The 17727-nt window shown below is 43.6% G+C and overlaps 2 protein-coding genes across 2 annotated transcripts in view; both read left to right on the top strand.

The window, feature by feature from the left end:
- Nucleotides 1–4378, top strand: part of LOC126651682 (uncharacterized) — a 60598-nt gene extending 56220 nt beyond the window's left edge. The window contains exons 19-20 of the mRNA XM_050337800.1: nucleotides 1286–1376; nucleotides 2489–4378. Coding sequence (XP_050193757.1) covers nucleotides 1286–1376; nucleotides 2489–2563 — 166 coding nt within the window. The 3' untranslated portion in view covers nucleotides 2564–4378. The remainder of the gene's footprint in view (nucleotides 1–1285; nucleotides 1377–2488) is intronic.
- A 4004-nt stretch (nucleotides 4379–8382) lies between these two features.
- LRAT (lecithin retinol acyltransferase) lies at nucleotides 8383–14161 on the top strand. Its single transcript, XM_050338644.1, has 2 exons — nucleotides 8383–9138; nucleotides 9581–14161. Exons 1-2 carry the CDS (start codon nucleotides 8590–8592, stop codon nucleotides 9731–9733), a joined length of 702 nt encoding a protein of 233 aa, XP_050194601.1. The 5' UTR covers nucleotides 8383–8589; the 3' UTR covers nucleotides 9734–14161.
- Nucleotides 14162–17727: the final 3566 nt, after the last annotated feature.

Below are 17727 nucleotides of genomic sequence, written 5' to 3'. Positions count from 1 at the left end.
AGAATCCTCTCCTTCCATTAAAGGTTTGGGTCATACGCCCAAGATACAAGGGCAAACAGGGCTGTGAATGTCAGCAACAACCGTGATTTTCACAATGCTCAAAAGGAGCTGAAGCTTAGAATGACAAAATAAGCAGTTGCAAGTGCCCTGCAAGAAATTCCAGCTGTATCGGGGGAAAGATTGGAAGAACGCGTCCCAAACAGATGAAGACCAGATAGGTGGCTAAAGAAAAATAAGTGGTGTTGGAGGAAGTGTTATTTAAAGTGCAGCAGTCAAACATCTGGAGACAGTGAGAATTGGATATAATTTTTCTCTGTTATTCCTCATGGCTTGATGATGCTTTGATTAAATGCTTTCCTAAGGAGTTAAAGGAAAACTGTCTAGTCCTTAGAGGAAGAAAATATTGGAGGAAAGCAAAACCAAAGAAAAACAAGAGTAGAAGGAAGATGACAAAACACTGAAAAACTGTGCAAGGAGAGGCAAATGGAAATACACTGTAGACCTATTTATGGAATTTGGAACAATAGGAAACCACAGAGCCATTTGCCAAACTGCTACAGAAGTTTCCAAATTGGAGCTGTACCAGTCAAAATCAAGAATGGAAAAATTATTACAGTGGCAATGGAACAGAAAAATAGGTCTGTCACGCTAAAATAAAACTTCATCTGAACAAAGTACCTTGCTCCAAGAAAGCATTGAAATGTAGCTCTACTTTTAATTTGCTACAGAATTATCTGTTGGTTGTAAGAGTTCGGTGTAGTGACTTATAGTTATTTCTCAGTAATCAAGAGGATGCCTTTCCAATGGGCTGGTGGCGTTTGTTAGCAAAAGTGAGTGCCAGGAATTAAGGGATTGTAATTTTCGGTATCAGAACTAGGAACTAATAAAAATACTTCCTTTTGCCCCCTGTGTTGTCTGAGTTGGTGTTGGTTCTTGAACCTCTGGCCTACGGAGCTTTCTATATGGGCTTTAACTCATAGAAAAAAGAAATCTAGAAATGGCCTTATTAGAGGCCTCATGCCTTAGGCATGAGTTTTGGAGTTGAATAGAGGAGAGTGATTACTTCATGGTCCTACTTTCAAACTATTTGGACTCTTGATTTGGAGTAAGGGGAAGGAACACAAAGGCAGGGAAGGCCTTGAGTTAATCTTAACTTCTAGGTTTGACTTGGCAGTGGGATGCAATCAGAAGCATGAAACCTTTGCATGCTGGCTTTGCTTGATGTTCTGTACAAATGTTCCTTACAAAATCTCTTGAGAAATAATGTGCAGTTTTTATTTTACAGATACGAGTTGCCAGGAATCCATGGATTAAATTTTGTTCTGAAGAATTCCCTTGGTGGTGGTGGTATAGCATCCCTAAGAAGTGACCCACAGGCACGTATCAAAGCAATGGTTTTAATGTAGTTATCTTTTACAAGTCTCTTTATAACTAGCTTTTGGGGTGGAACTGTAAGCTTTTGGGGTGGAACTGTAAGCTTTTGGGCTTGACTCTATTTCCTTTTAATTTCCTGTTAAGAGACATTACCTATATTTTTTTTTTAAGGTTTGAAAATAACATAGGGAAGTAGAAAGTTGATTTAGAGTATGTGGTGAAAAAAATGTGTACGAGAAACTATTGAGATAGTTTTCAAATCATTTATTCTCAGCTGTGCTACCTGAGTTTTTATATGCATCAGCAAAATTAGTTTGTCAAAAAGGCTGTCACATTTTGAAAAATGCAGATTTACTAGACAACTTTGATTATTCCCAGTATTTTTACAGGAACCATGCACTGTGTAGCAACTCCGAACTCTTCCTATGCCTTCTATAGTTAAAATACTGATAAATAATATAAATATGAAAAACGGATGGATAGGAGTTCTTTTGCGTTGATGACATTATGTGAACCTGAAAGTAACACTTCCTAAGAGTACAGTTTGAGTATGAAATATTTGAAACCTCTAATCCTGAAGATGTGACCCTTTAGCCTGGCAGTGCCATGGCTACGGCACAGCTACCATAGGCTCAGAAGTGCTTGTGTGTACAAATAATCTCAGCATAGTCAAGCAGACTGCTCACAAAATAAGGTGATGCTGTATATGAGTTGGATAGTAGAACTGAACCCCAAGTAAGTATTTTAGCACTAGGTACCAAATAAGCTGAAGAAACTGTTCCATCTATTCATGTTTAGGTGCCTGAAAACTCAAATGTATAGTTCTCCTTACTTAATTGTATTGATTCACAAGTGAGAAAGCCAAATAAATGGAAAAGGTAAATATAACTTTGGATAACCTGCATTCTCAGGCTTGATAAAACTCACCCAAAGTTAAATACATATATATATGTATATGTGTGTATAGAAGTAAATACTAATAAAAACTTTCCAAAACATACTGAATTTTCACTGATTACCAGAAAAATACTCTATTGAACCACTTCTAAAAAACTTAATTAAGAAAGGTGATAGATAGTAAAATGACATATTGGTTTGGTTCTTCTTCTTACAGGGTAAAGCACTTGGACAGATGCTGTTGGATTTCCAGATTAAAAATGTTCCTGATTTAAAATCACTGATAGAGTAACAGGTGTTTAATATATATACTTTTAACACTGAGTGGTATAAAAACATGTTATAAACAAGAACTGGCTTCTTGAGTGAGATTTTTTTTAAGGTAAAAGAGTAGAAATTTGTGACAGTTATCTCTCAGAGGCTTAGCTATATGGCACAGATTAGCAAATGTTTTGAGTAATACCAGATTAATAGCTTTGTCTGTGACTGATAACATTTCCTGGCTAGATAATACATTGGATGAAGAATTAATTTATTTCCTGAAAAATAGAATTAATCAAATTGCAACATAACATTTAATTATAAGACAAGATAATCTTTATCCCGAGATGAAAATTACCTCCTGCTCAGTCCATCTCTCTCTTCCTTTTCTCAGTCTTTATAAGAAAATTCAGTGGACTGCTCTCCTGTCAGCTGTGTTTGTCCTGTGTGTAGAGTGAGGCTGGTAACCTGCTGTGCATTGCTGTGAAGGCAGCACTGTCTGGTACTGGGGAACAGCTTTCCCTGTTGGGCAATAAAGAAAAGTAATGATTGGTACTGTTATACAGTGACTGGTTGTAAATGCTGACCTTTGGTGGTGATCCACCAAACTTCCAGCACTTTGTCTGATTAATGACAGGCTTTATTATTACATTTTCCAATATCTCTTACTAATTAATCCCTCGGTTCAAAGCACTGACTAGTAGTAAATCACAGATCTTGGCTTGGTAATAAATTTGGAGATAACAAATAAATCATGAGGAAAGGAGAGTCTGCCTGCTCACCCTTCCTTGGGATGGTGCAGTCCTGGCAGAGAGGAAGGGGGGCCGGGTTGAGAGATACCTGGTTTTGTTTCAGGGCTGTTAAGTCATCCTTTTGTGCAGCAGAGTCATGCCTGGATTAAGTTCATTTGACCGTTGTTTGCGTTGCCGTTCCCACAGAAAAGTCTGTCTTCTGCTGTGAAAGGAATACCATGCTGAATGCAGTGTACTCTCTCTTCTGACTCCCAGTTATCACCTGCCCATCTTCCTGCACAATATGACTAGCATATTTAAATTAGGATACTTCTAAACTTCTTCACCTGATTTAGAAGAGACTCAGAAATCTGTATTATAGTTCTGGGACAATAGCAGGGTGGAAGTTTCTGATAACTGTATTTTCTCTGCTGAAGCCACAAAAATATTACTGCTCATGTTCAGCCATTTTATAATCAGAAATTAATCTTTCTGCTTTTTGGGGGGCAGTTGTATTAATTTAGTGCTGACAAAATGAGACATTACTAATACCAGACAGAACTATAAAAGTAAGTATTTTCTTAATTGTCACCAAAACTATCTGTTAGTTGTTCCTAGTGTGCTATCACTGTTACTGATTTCCTGGCCTCCTGCTTGCTAAGGAGGACTCTGCAGTGAAACATTCCCACCTTTTCTGTGGTTTTCTTCATTTGAATTGAAGGTATCATAAGTGAATGCTTTATTCATCTAAACACATTATTCTCTGAGGGAGTCGTAAGTACTATCCATGTTTACAGCATGATTCAGTCAGGTTGTAAAAAATGAGTCATTATTTCATTGCAGAAAAGTACCCAAGTTAATAACTTCAAAGGGAAAACAGCATGCAGGTTTTATTATGTTTACAGTCAGTGTTTGTTAGAATACTCTTGTTAATAATTTGGAAGCCTATTAAGAGGGAAAAAAACCCACAAACCTGATAGGCCTCAGTAACAAACCTACAAGGATAAAAAGGCTACAGTAACTATTTGCAGTTCACTCAATATGCTGCTTAAGTGACTCTGGAAATGTGTATGCAATAAGTTTCTGAATAAAAGTGAATATTTATAAAGTATAAATTTGTTCTAGTCATTTATCTTCTACAGGAAGACAGTGATACTTAGCTCAAAGGTTCTTTGTTTGGGATTGTTTCACTTGCCTGCAATTCCATGCATTGTCTTGCCAGTTTCCTTCTTTGTTCAGATTTTGTCTGTTCTGTCCCTAGTCTTTGTCAAATACAAAAACTGGAAAAGTAAATGATACTGTTTTTAGAGACCTGGTCACTTACAGCTCTAGAATGGAAGCTGCAATTTCATGAAAAGAATGGTACAGTGTTCAAATGGATTGGATATGGGAATACAAAGGCGTTATTTTTTATCTCTGCAATAGCCCTTTTGGACACTGTGAAACCATCCCTCAAAACATGTTTTCTGTCCATTCCTTCTTTCAGTACACCAGTTTAAACCAAGTGGCATTGCTTTTCAGATAATTTTCTTGCAAATTATACCCTCCAAAAATCCCTATCCAAAGATTTTATTCTCCTTGAACGCCTTAACATGTTTTGAATTCGTGAAACTGTACTTGTTTCAGCTGTCCCAGAAGACATGAAAGCTGCATTTGTTTCTTAATCTACAGCAAAACTTGAGTAATAGAGAAATGTTTGGTAAAATGTCAAATGCTGAGCATGTTTGCAGCCAGCATTGGTTTAAGTCAGTTAAAAAATTCATTTTGCCTGCTTGTTAAACCAGGTCTGTTCCTCATATAAGCAAGAACTTAACCTTTCCAATTGCCTGCCTTTCCTGCTTTTTCTCTACTGTGTTAGCTGTGAGGCCATGGTGGAAACAGTAATGCCTAGTGCATAAAATAAGGTTCCTTTTACTGTAGGAGTTTCAGTGTAATGGAAACTGGCTCACACTTCTTACCTAAGAAGTTCTTGTGCTGTGGCTCATCTGCACTACTGAACAAAGGCTGCATTCTCTTACCTCTTGGTGCTTTCTTACTGCATCTCACCCTAACTCTCAAAACTAAAGCATGGGTTTTATCAATGAAATTGTTCCATAGCAGTTAACAGTCCAAAGAAATACTTTCTCAGTGTTTGCTGGTTTATATTTAATATTCCCAAGTGGTTTTTTCCACTTAAATTTGAGTATTAAAGGTACAAAAGCTGTTATTCAAAGGTCACCCAAGAGCATGTGCCAGTGTTTGATGCACAATGTGTATTTTTAGTTTTGCCACCTCCCATTGAGCCATTTTTTCACTGAAATAAATATTTTTTCCTGCTTCAGAGCAGACGAAAAATAATGGTAAGTATGCCTTCTAAATTTCAGTTTACATCATGGAAATTTGTCAGTAATTGGAGTGCAGCCCCTCAAGTTTGAAAGCAGAAAATGTTGGATTGCAAGTTGCTGTTCAAGAAACTGAATGGTTTAATTCAGAAATTACTTTCTGTTGTATTAAATACTTTGCACACAGTAATGCTCACATCAGTTGGAAGGTAGTGGCAAAGCATTACCTGGATGGATTTCACTTGCTGCAACCCATTCCAACGTCCTGTCTGCTCTGTAATGCCTTTTGAGCTTGTTCATTGGGGTTTCCAGGCTTGGGACCAAGCGAGTGGTTTGGGGTGGGGGTTGGACAGATGAGAATTGTCAGTGTCTCAGGTACGAGGAAATTACACTGCATAAATGTCACACCTCTCAACTTAAAACTTTGAAACCCTCCCATGCAGGAGGACTGTGAGTCGTCTTCTTGTGGCAATTCCTCTTCTTCGATTTCATCTTGGTCTCCTTATGGATTTACCTGAAACAAACCCTGGTGATTTTGGGATTAAAGCTAACTGGCGTGAAGAAAGCAAACAAAGGATGCCTCCAAGAGAAAGATTCCATTGGCAAATGCCTGTGTCTGCCAGGGAGTTCAGCTGAATTTCTCTACCTTCTTTGGGCAGGGGAAAGAATCCTGACCTGTAGGACTGAAGCATCTCTAGCACCTGTTTCAACAGAGACCATCCAGACACTCCCTAGACAGCTTTGGGGAAGGGGGAGGGGGAATCTTGAGATGGCGACACAGGGCAGGAAGAGTGCACATGAGGAAGAGTGCACATCCTCACAGGAGGGAGACAGGAACCTTTCTGTGCCAAGACATTCTGTGGAATGTTTGACAGCCTTCAGTGGCACACTGCTCCAGCTCTGGACCAACTGCTGTGACTATCATCAACAGGTAAGACCCATCAGGATGAGGCATTTTTTCTTTTCCCCTGTCCCTTAAAGACAATGCACTAGTTAAAAATGAGTAGTTTCCCCCTCCTCCCTCTGTTTTTATTTACTACTAGCAGAAGCTTCAAACTTTCCAAATATATTTAAAATCTGAATTTGCAAGTACACTGGTTTAATTTATATAATTGTGTGTGACTTGTGGCTAATCCACAGAGTTCCTTCCAGCATCATAAGCCACATCTATAAGGTATTTTCTCTTTTGTAAGCAAAGTGATTTGAAGTCGGGGGCTTGAGAAGGGTAAGCCTCTGTTACGTAAAAATTTGGCTGAGACTCTCCAGACAAAATCCCAAATGCCTGATCACTCTGTTAAGTAGTGCTGGGGCTCTGGCCTGTAATCAACAATGGAACAAGAGGTTAGGGTGGGCCTCCCTCTTTGCAGACAAAGCAAGGTGAGGATTATCTTCAGTTCCCCAGGAAGCTCCTCTCTGCTCCAAGCAGGAGAAAACTGGAGGACACCACCCATCGTTTTGGTTTACAAGCAGTGAGGTAACCCACTCCCCTGAAATATTTTCTTCACCAAGGAAGTGAAAAACTTGGGTTGGGTCATTGATAAGCTTCAGCTTTCCTGGGCATAAGATCCTGAACCTTGGTTCAGTATCTGTGGTAGAAGGGTCTTGCCTGCTGGGTACTTTGCATCCCCTTTGCCTTCCTCGTCATACCAGAGTCAATCTGCTAATGGAAAGAAAAAGGAATGGTGAACATTTTTCTCTTTTTTGTTCTGGTGTGACCAAAGGGGTTCTACAGCTTGAGGGTGGTCTAGAGATCTCATTAGTGATCCACAGGCTCTCGGATTTAAAGCGACTGAGGAGAGAAAAATAACCTACTGTTTAAAGGCGGTTTTCCTGTGGAGAGCCGCCAAGCCCTTGCACACCAGCAGTTCTCACTTCCCTGTTTCCTACTTGGCATGCCGTGTCTGCGGTTATTCGCCTGAGTTTAAGGGAAGATGCTCCAACAAATTTCTCCAGCATTCTTACACGCATATCCCTCGCTCCTGCGCCCGCCCCGCGTTTCTCACGGAGGCGAAAGCTCCCCCCTGCAGCCGGAGCGGCAGCGCCGGGGCAGGAGCGGCTGCGGCACGAACAAAGCTCCCGGCGGCGGGGACTCGGGGAAAGGCTGCAGCCACGGCGGCGGGGGGGCGGCCCCCTCCCCTGCCACTCTCCGGGCCCTGTCATCTTCCAGGTAAGATGAATGTCTGTCCCATCCATCATCCCGCCGTTCCCGAGGGGGCGGGAACCTGCTCGGCTACTGAAAGTTCCGAGCCTCGTCCGGGGCGGCATTGTTGACCTGACAGGGCTGCTCTTTTGTGGGCTCCGTTGCCAGGATTTGTCCATTTGCATAAAGGATTAGCATGAAACTGAGCGGGTGGGAATGCCCCTCCGCCGATTCACACTCTTTCTTAGCTGGGGCGGACCTCTGGGGCAAGTTAATTTATAAATGTGACTTCCCGCTCTCTCTCGGAGACCTGTTTTCTTTCCAGGAAGAAAGACGCTCCGCTCCCCTCTCCCGCCCCTCGGTGAGCACCGTGCCAGCCCGCCCGCCCCGATCCCAGCCGGGTGCCGCTTGGACCCTGCGGCTGCCAGGGTGGCCCCTGGGGTCCGACGGGCAGGGGAAGGTGAACGAATTGACTGCGGCCCCGGGCGGGGCTCTCTGTTCCCTGCTCTCCCCAGGGCGGGTGCAGGGCTTCGCTCGCACTTTTCCTTGCACTTCTACCTGGGCAGCGCCGAGGGAACGCGAGGCGGGAGCTGCGGGTGGCTCCCGGCCCCGGAGTGCGGGCTGTGGGCACTGTGGCGTCCAGGGGGCCGCTCCGTCGCCGCGGCCAGGCCGAGTGACACGGGCTCGGCTCGGGGGTCCCGCCGCGCTCCCCAATAAAGCCCGGCCGGTCCGGGGCGGGCGCTCCCCGCACGCCGCTCACCCGATGGGCCGGCCCCGGTGCCCGCCCCGCCCAACCGGGAGCCTAGAAAAGCGGAGCCGGGCGCCGGGGGCTGACTGAAGGCACCTAGGGGTTGCCCAGCCGACCATGAAAAATCCGGTGCAGCAGGCAGCCTCGCTGCTGCTGGAGAAGCTGATGCTCCTCGTCCACGTCCATGTCCGGCCCTTCCTCGCGGCCTTGGTCGGGGAGACAGCGCCTCCGGTCCCCGGCGACTACGACACCAGCTCCTTCAAGAGGGGAGACCTTCTGGAGGTGCCCCGCACCCTCTTCATTCACTTTGGCATCTACCTGGGCGAGAACCGCGTCGCCCACTTGATGCCCGACATCCTGCCCTCCTTCACCGACGACGTCCAGCAGATCCAGCAGGTGGTGACCAACAAGCGGCTTATCTTGGGCGTCATCGCCAGGACGGCCCGCGTCCGCGTGGACACGGTGGAGGACTTCGCCTACGGCGGCAGCATCCTCGTCAACCACATGGACCGGCTCTTCGAGGATCAGGTGCTGGGCAACGAGGAGTCGGCGCGCCGGGCGGAGAAGCTGATGGGTGACACGGCCTACAGCCTGCTCTGGAACAACTGCGAGCACTTCGTCACCTACTGCCGATACGGAGCCCCGGTCAGCTTTCAGACCGACAAGGTACGGCCCGGCCCGCGGGGCGGCCGGGACAGGCGGGGAGCGGCGCTGCCCTTCCTGCCGTTCCCCGAAAATGGGTCAGCCGCGGCCCCAGGGCGGGGGTTCCCCGCCCGGAGCTGACGCCGCTGTGCCCTGCCCGGGACGGTGCGGAGCCGGGCCCCCGCCGCCTTCGAGCGGCGAGGAGAGCGAAGCTGAATTCGTAGGTCGATTAGTACCTTTCTAAAATGCTCCGAAACTACTGGCTTCAGCCCTAGCCGCAGGCAGTACCGGGGCTGATGCTGGGGGTGATGCGGTGCCAGCCCTTGTGCTGAGCTCCGGAGAGCCCTTGTGAGACCTGGGAGAGCAGCCGCTGGTCTGTCCCGAGGGAAGTGGGCATCGCCAGCTCTCCAGCGAAAGTTTTCCTCTTCAACTCTCATCTTTTGCCCTTTTTTTTTTTTTTTTCCAGTTCTGTGAGACTGTGAAGATGATTATTCGGGATCAGAGGAGCGTGCTCGCTTCAGTGCTTGTGGGACTAGCGTCAATATTCTGCCTAGGTTTGGCACCCTCCACCACGCTCCCCACTATCTTTATTCCCTTCTTTCTGTGGATGGCTGGCTAACAGCCTTCCTGGAAACTTGCTGCCGGCATCTGTATATAGGATGTATACTACTGTATTTATGAAAGCACAGATTACTCATCGACGTCGTGTAAAGTTTCTTAACCTTGTGCACCATTTTAAAATACAACTCTGTCTAGAACACAGTGCACAAGGCATAGCTTACTGTGTAAGCCAAGTAACAGATTTCCTGAAAATCTTGGTATATTTTAACACACCTTTAAATCATGAAAAAAAGTAGCGTTGCGATGCAGTTCTGTTCCTTGTTTTTTAGCCATAAGTGATTCTGACTACATCCTTCAGATTCTTCAATTTCTTAGCTGCATACCTGGGTATCATAACTGTTAACAAAAATGGATGATGGAGTTCCACAAAGTGATGGAAATGGGAAACAAGCTGCTTACCTCTTTCTTTTATAAATATAGTATATATTCAGAAATTACTATCTCCATTCTTAAAATACTCTTTAGTGGAGATGCAAATAAGTAAACTGACTCTTTTTGATAGCAAAGAAGAAAAACCAACGCCTGTGCTGCAGGAGCACATCTGGCCAGACTGGCTAAAGTAATTTCCCTTCTGGGAAATGTTCTCAAATCTGTCAATTGTATTAATTGTGTAAATGATTGCTACAGTATTGAACAACTTTTTAATTGGGGTAGTGGTAAGGAAAGATGGCAACTCATTGTCAATTTCCCTACTACTGATAGAGACTAGTATGGCTAATATAAATGGTAACAGAGGGATTTAGGAGGTACAGGAAGAAACTAGCTTGCTGTATGACAACTAGTGACCTACAGATGCTAGTCCTTTCCAGTGTTCCAGAAAACATGGCATGAGGAGGAAGACAGACCAATTTTATTCCTGCCTTCCCTCAGCAGTGGAACCTGTGTGAGTGCCATAAAGTATCAGGGATAATTGGAGCAGTTTCTGTGGTGACTGTATTGTGACTTTGTATATTGCCTTAAAACAAGATGCTTCTCAGTTAAAGATAAACATGTCTTTCTATACTCATTTCTTGTGAGTAAGTATTCACTTGCAAGCCAGCAGTTGGTGCTAAAAATATTTCATCTTCAATGTTGTGGCCTTTTGGTTTATCAAGAATGTGTAAAGTTGGATTTGAAATCAAGTTCGTGTAGCCAATTGTTTAAATGCTAAAAACCTTTGCTATTTTTTTTTTCTTAGCAAGGTCTTTTATGTATGCAGAGAAATTGTTCAGCTCCTGGAATGCCTTGTGTGCATACATGCACTTACTTGTTCGCACACTGTGCTTGCCTTCCTTTCTAGTCAAAAGCCAATACAATGGTGTCTTCACCAAGGACTGAACCTGAGATTTACTTGTTTTTCTAAGTGGTGTGCAGTGTCCTGTTAGCAGCTCTGATATGGCTGATAACGACCACTGAAATGGCCACTTCCAAATTTTTACTGAGACTAGTTTTAACTGTGCTATAAACCCCCTCCTCCTTCCCCTAGACCTTACAGATGCTTGAAGATTATATTTTTGAACCATGATTTACTTGGCTACTCTCTAATCATTGTCTTCTGGCTGCTTCACTATAACCGACGAAGAATGTAAAGACTGGGGTGAAATTCCAGCTCGTAGGAAACAGCAGCATGACTGCTGCTGCCATCAACTGAGAGGGGATTTCATCCCAGCTTTCAGTACACGTTCAATCTGCAGCCCAGCTCCAAGCAGCTGGATATCAGTTACTGCTGGATACTTGTAAACAACTTCTGTTCTGCTTTCAAAAATTACAATGCTCAGTGTAACTGCTTCTGGTAAACTTTTGAAATTAAGGTGTTTTTTAATTAACAGGAATTACTTTTTCATAGTGTACGCATTAGTGGTATTTACATAAACTCTAGTGTGGTTTTTTTTTACTTGCTGTGCATAAGGTATGAACTGTAGTCATTACTGTAATTATATAAATAGATTTTATTCAGTTAAAAAGTCTACTAGCCTCTTGTTATTTAGTATAGGGCTACACCATTACTCTAAGATATCCCAGTAGGGCACTGAACAGGCCATTAACATGCAGTAACATGGTGTCTGATTACAGGTGGGCTTTTCTGTTACCCTTTATTTAACTGGGATTTATAAAAATTCCAGTAATATTTACGATTCACATATACAATAAACAACGGGGTCATGACCAGTAACAAAACCACAAGTGGGACTGTTGGAAGGCAGAGAAATGTTCCTGCTCTGGCTTCAGTATCAAAGGACCAGTGCTCCTCCACTGCTAATGCTGTTGAGCAAAAACCATCCAGAGTGACTAAACTGGGATTTTCATAGGTGTCTATGAAAGAAATGAAAGCAGTTCCTTGCAGGCTTACAGCTGTATTAATAGAGAATGTTCCTTCAACATGTAAAGTTTTAAACTTATGAAATGGTCTAGAATGTCTTCTGCACCTTTTCATCGAAGACAAATAATGATGTGGGCATAGGAACAGAAATTCAGCTGCACGTTTAGGCATTTTTCCTACCAACTGTAATTCTAGCAAAGATCTGGAAATTTTGTTAAGATCAGGCGTGAGTCAAATCAGTCATATTCTGAGGGGAAAAACAAGACTAGCAGGCATGAATTGTCCTGTCCAGCTCAGTGGGTGGTGTTTGTGCTCTGAAATATTTTGGTAAATGCCAGTATCAACTTTTTTCTGTAATTACTTGAGTAAAAATAAGCACTTGCCCTAGCTGGAGCATTGCATTTCAGACTTTAGCTCAACTGTGATGCAACTGAAATGAAGGAGCCAGTTATAATAAAAACACAGAAAACTGTGAAGTAGTTCACTGTTGGGGAAATGTGTGTGATTAGACGAGAAATTGTTCATCGGTAACTGTAAGTGATGATGATGGGGAGTGTAAATCTAGAGCTGCAGCTCATTTTAGTGGTGGGGCTGTTTTGACAAGCTGTGTGGTTAAACCAGAATACGTAATGGAGGAGTATAACCATCACCCCTGTGCCACTGGGAAAGGCAAGTAGTGAAGACATGCAGTTTAAAGGATAGATGTCTCACTTCAGGCTTTCCAAAGAAAACAAAAATAAAGTGAGCATTCACAAGGCTCAAAATGTTTTTACAAAACCTGTTTTTAAAAGGAAAAAAAAAAAAAGTAAGTTGCTAAATGAAGGCATTAGAACTGTGTGCCTTCTGGTTTTCTATTTGTATTTATTTTAACTTGGAACATAAATGATTACTCATATTTTGGTGAACAATCATCTGCTGCTTGATTTCACCTTTGCGTCCTTCTGTGCTGAAGGAGAATGCTACATATACATGCCATTGAGGCTTTTAATGAAAACGAAATCATAGCAATACTTGTTAAAGTCTGAGGGGGTGGGGAAGAGGGAATTAAACTGGTGTGTGACTTGACATCATCCAGACAGGTTTTAGAAAGCAAACTGCAGTAACAAGAAACATTAGAACTGTGATCTCTAGAAATGATATGGTGCTGTATTATTTATTGCATGTTTTCACATTAAATAAAGCATCACACGTCACTGAATGATACAGAACTGTGTTAGACAGTCCTTAGTTGGCATCTCCTTAATCCACTGAAATTAAAAACAAAGTTTTTTAGTCACCTCGGGTGACTCTAGGAGCCATTTGCTCACTATGCTATGTAATAGCTTCTGACCTGATTCATCTGAGTACTTAACTGCTGTGAATGGGCTTTCTGATGGGAAGTGAAGATATGAAAGCTAAGCAGTTTTGAGGCTCTTTGCTGTAGTGCATGGCAGTCTTCTGTCAGCCCTACAGAAATCTTTCAGAGCACTGTGCTAGTAGAATAAACAATCTCCTCTGCTGTAGGAATAGATCATTAAAAGTATGCTAGTTTTGGCATAATTTCTTTAAAAATTATTCTCACATGTTCTGGGATTTAGCTTCAGTTCTGAAGTCAAGAGAACATTTAGGATGTGGTCCCGAGTACTCAGATACTGTGGGAGAAGGGGGGCAAGTGGTGAGATCTTTAGGTGGTTTAAATCAGAATTACGTAGATTGCAGTACCACAGTTCTGTCTGTCACAAAACTGGGGATTTAGGTTTACTGTTTCCATGTCTCACAGGTAAAAACTTGCCCTTAGGTGTTCTGTAGCTTTCCCCATTTATAAGGGAACTTCCATTTAGCCCTGTGGCTTTGTTTCAGTAGTTGCCTTTTCTGTATAGTGTATCCGTGAACTGGAAAACAGTCGGTGGCTGCTCTGTGGTTGTGTGATTAGGAACAAATCAGCTGCATAGTCCCCTACAACTACATCACAACACCTATGAGTAGGTGCTTGGTCTGAGCGAAGCAGTGGAAATGTGGGAGGCAGACAGCATAGGTTTATTTTACTTGCAAGGGCAGGGCATATTAAGTGTGATGTAGTGGGTTTCTGTGGCTAGGTTTGGTAGCAGGGGGGCCACAGGGATGGCTTCTGTTAGAAGCTGCTAGAATCTTCCCGTCTGGTGGAGCCAATGCTAGCTGGCTGCAGCCAAGGCTGAGTCAATCAGGAGTAATAGTAATGCCTCTGTGATAATGTATTTAAGAACAGAAAGTTATTGCTCAGAGACAATTCCAGCCAGGAAAGAGCAGAATGAGAATATGTGAACACCAAGGTCAGTGCAGAAGGAGGGGCAGGAGGTGCTCCAGGCACTGGAGCTGAGGCCCCTGCAGCCCATGGAGGACCATTGGGGTGCAGAGACCTCCCTGCAGCCCATGGAGGAGCCCATGGAGCAGGTGGATATCTGAAGGAGGCTATGACCCCCAGGGGAGGTCCACGATGGAGCAGGGTCCTGCCAGAGACCTGCAGCTCATGGAGATGGAAGCCCACGCTGGAGCAGGTTTTTCCCAGGTAGGACTTGTGACCCCTGGGGGGACCCACATCAGTACAGCTCATTCCAGAAGAACTGCACCCCATGCAGGAGTGACCCACGGGACAGCAGTTTGGGAAGAACTGCTGCCTGAGGGAGGGACTCATGCGGGAGGGACCCCACGGGAGCAGGAGAAGGACTCCTCTCCCTGCGCAACAGCAGAAACAACTGACCTTAACCCCCATTCCCTGTCTTCCTGCACCACTGACGGAGGAGGTAGAGTCTGGAAGGAAGGAGGGGTGGTGGGAAGGTGTTTTTAAGATTATTTTACTTCTCATTCTTTTGGTCTGATCCTGTTTGTAATAAATTCAGTTAATATCCCCACTCTGAGTCTGTTTTGCCCTTGGTGGTGATCAGTAAGTGACCTCTCCCAGCTCTTAACTCATGAATCCTTCACTTTTTTTTTCTCTCCTCTGTCCAGTTGCAGAGGGGAGGGAGAGAGTGGCTTTAGTGGGGTACCTGGTGTCCAGCCAGGGTCAACCCAGTACGTGGTGAAGGACCAGTCAGTGAATGCAGAGGTGAGTGACCAAAGACTCAGATGCTACTTAGTTGGATATGCAGGGCACAGTGATGTGTCTGCTCTCCTGTCCCCAGCTGGAGTTCAGGAGGCTTGCATGTTACCACAGACATAAAAGGATTAACTTGTCTTCTCATAAATTGAGAAGTGTGCCACAGGTACACGTGCCAAGAGAGCACTAGTTATCAGGGGCTACAGCTGGCATCATGCAAAAAGCATCCCTGCAAACATGGATGACCATGTACAAATGTTCAAACCTATTCTGTGACCTTGTTTAGCTGATTAGCCTGGTCAGAATTTTAAGGTAGATGTCCCCATTTGTTACCCAAAACCTTGAGCCCCTTCCTGACTGAGCAGCACTTCAAATGGAAACAGCAGTGCCATTTATAAAGAGTGCAAAAATGTGGTGGTGAGAGCATTTCTGGGGATTTAGGAGACCTCTTCATAGGACCTTCTCGGTCCATCCTGCAGGAGTTTACTAGACTTTGGACAAGGCTATGAGATGGCCACCCTTCACCTTTTCTACTTTTAATCTCATGGTTAGACCAGTGATTATTGATTTTTTTTATTTTTTAGTCAAGTCATATAACACCTGTGACTTTGAGTTAGAAGGAGAAAATGGCTCTCTGGCCACTCTGTGTTAGAACAGGCTTTGTTTGGGCTCTGTGTATTTGCTCCCTCCAAGAAGGGTGTCACTTCTCATGGCCTATGGGCCCCCGTGAGGTTCTGAATGGGAACCAGATCCCTAGACGTAGTCAGGAACTGCTAAGATTGGGACATTTCTGACTCTGACACAAGACAAACTGCAGTCATTCAGAAAACTTTCAGGTAGAAATAAGGAAGAGACTATCAGGTTAGATCAAATTCTGCTGCTTTGCTGCACTGTTGTTTTCATTATAACAAACACTTAGGTAAAGCAGATACCTGATTAACCTTCCAAACTATTGCCTGAAGTGTCTCCTTTTTAACTCTTTCCCTTTTCTATAAACAGGACAATAATCATCTCTCTGATTTCTGGCCAGCTCCAAGACTTGGTTAATATCTGCATAAGGTTGTGGGTTTCTTGCACTGGACATACCAAATAAATAAAATACATGGTTCCTCCCCAGAAGGCATCTTCTCTGCCTGTGAAACCAGAGTTTTCTGTGAGGCTCAGGAGACATACTATATTATATAGTTAAGAATACATGCAAATGAAGAGTCATGCTCTCCTAAACTTGCCAAGCCACCTTATCTTCTGCTTCTGCGCAGTCTGAGACCTAACTCAGATTTGCACCCATTTTCCTTGCAGTTTTACAGAAAGCACCTGCACGTTTCCATTTAGTACTGCACAAAAACAGAGGGAGTGGTAGGTCTGCTACTGCTAAACAGTAGGTAAAAAGTTAGTGATTACTTCTAATCAAAAGTGAAGAAATGTAAATATGAACATAATGAGGGCTCTCCCCCACTCCTACTGGAAAGATTATAATGAGATATTAAATAGAGTAACTTCTGCTATTTCTGTGTGCAGACTAGATTATAGGTAGCTCCAAGGGAATGTTCAGGAGAAAGGGAGGTACCTGGTTTCAGCCACTTCATTTAGTGTCATTTGCACTGCAGCCTAGAGCCAAGGATGACTTGGTTGCCTCCAGAACCAGAAACAGCACAGCTGTGAGAAAGTAGCAGAGCATTTAGCCCAAGGGGAAGGCGGCTGTTTGGTTCAGCATTGAGCTATCCCAGTTCTGTCTCTTTTGGAGCCTGAACAGATAGAACCTCATGACCCTGTCCTGTATTGCAGTCATGCCAACTCACCTGAAGCAAGAGATCTGAATCATGCAGATACACTCCAGACTGTTCAAATTCCATCCCAAGCCTCGTTTTATTCATGGTTGACTTTTTACAGGTTCCAGCTCTGTCAGTACCTCAGGAGTCCCTTCCCCAGTATCTAACTCTTCCCAGACTTTGGAAGAGGAGCCTGAAGGTCTCATTTATGGCTGAGAATCACCTCAGACTGGCAAGTTTGTAAGGCTGCAATGCCTGAAGTACACATGAAGATATAGCAGGTGATATCCACAGTCATGTTACCACATCCCATTCTTCAGTTTTTCATCAAGCTCAGGATGTACACAAACCTCAGCTTCTCTGGAAATCCAAATGTATAATAAGCTAGGACATGACCTATGACCTTAATAGGTCATAGGTAAAAATATCATTTCTTCACTCAGTACATCAGCCATTTAGCACAGATGTCTCCATGGTAAAGACAGCTTCTTGTATTCTTTTAGTTATTATTCCCAATTTCTGACAGCAAGTATGTTTGGTCACACTGTAGGTAAGAAAGAACCACTCCGTTGTAACCACTCCACAAGTAACTATTTTAGAAAGACAGTTTGACCATGTATTGACAGACAGGGTGTAGGCTGGGAATAATGTCTTTTCAAAAACTTGCCTGGAGAAAGCAGCAATTCTGCTTGGCCGATGAACTGAAATTCCAATAAGAACAGAGTGTTTCTATTTCTGATGTCTTTGAGAAATTCCAGTAACTAGTACTGTTAAAGCACTGAGAATTGCACAGGCAGTAGAGCTGATGCGTAGTCATGGCACGTTTCAAAATTATAATGAGGCTTTTATGACTTGAAAAGAGATTTTTACAA

This window comes from Myiozetetes cayanensis, unplaced genomic scaffold (genome assembly GCF_022539395.1).
Source record: "Myiozetetes cayanensis isolate MyiCay16 unplaced genomic scaffold, myiCay2020 scf7, whole genome shotgun sequence".
Lineage (NCBI taxonomy): Eukaryota > Metazoa > Chordata > Aves > Passeriformes > Tyrannidae > Myiozetetes > Myiozetetes cayanensis.
Note: the sequence above shows the minus strand (reverse complement) of the source record. Positions and strands in the feature narration are given on the sequence as shown.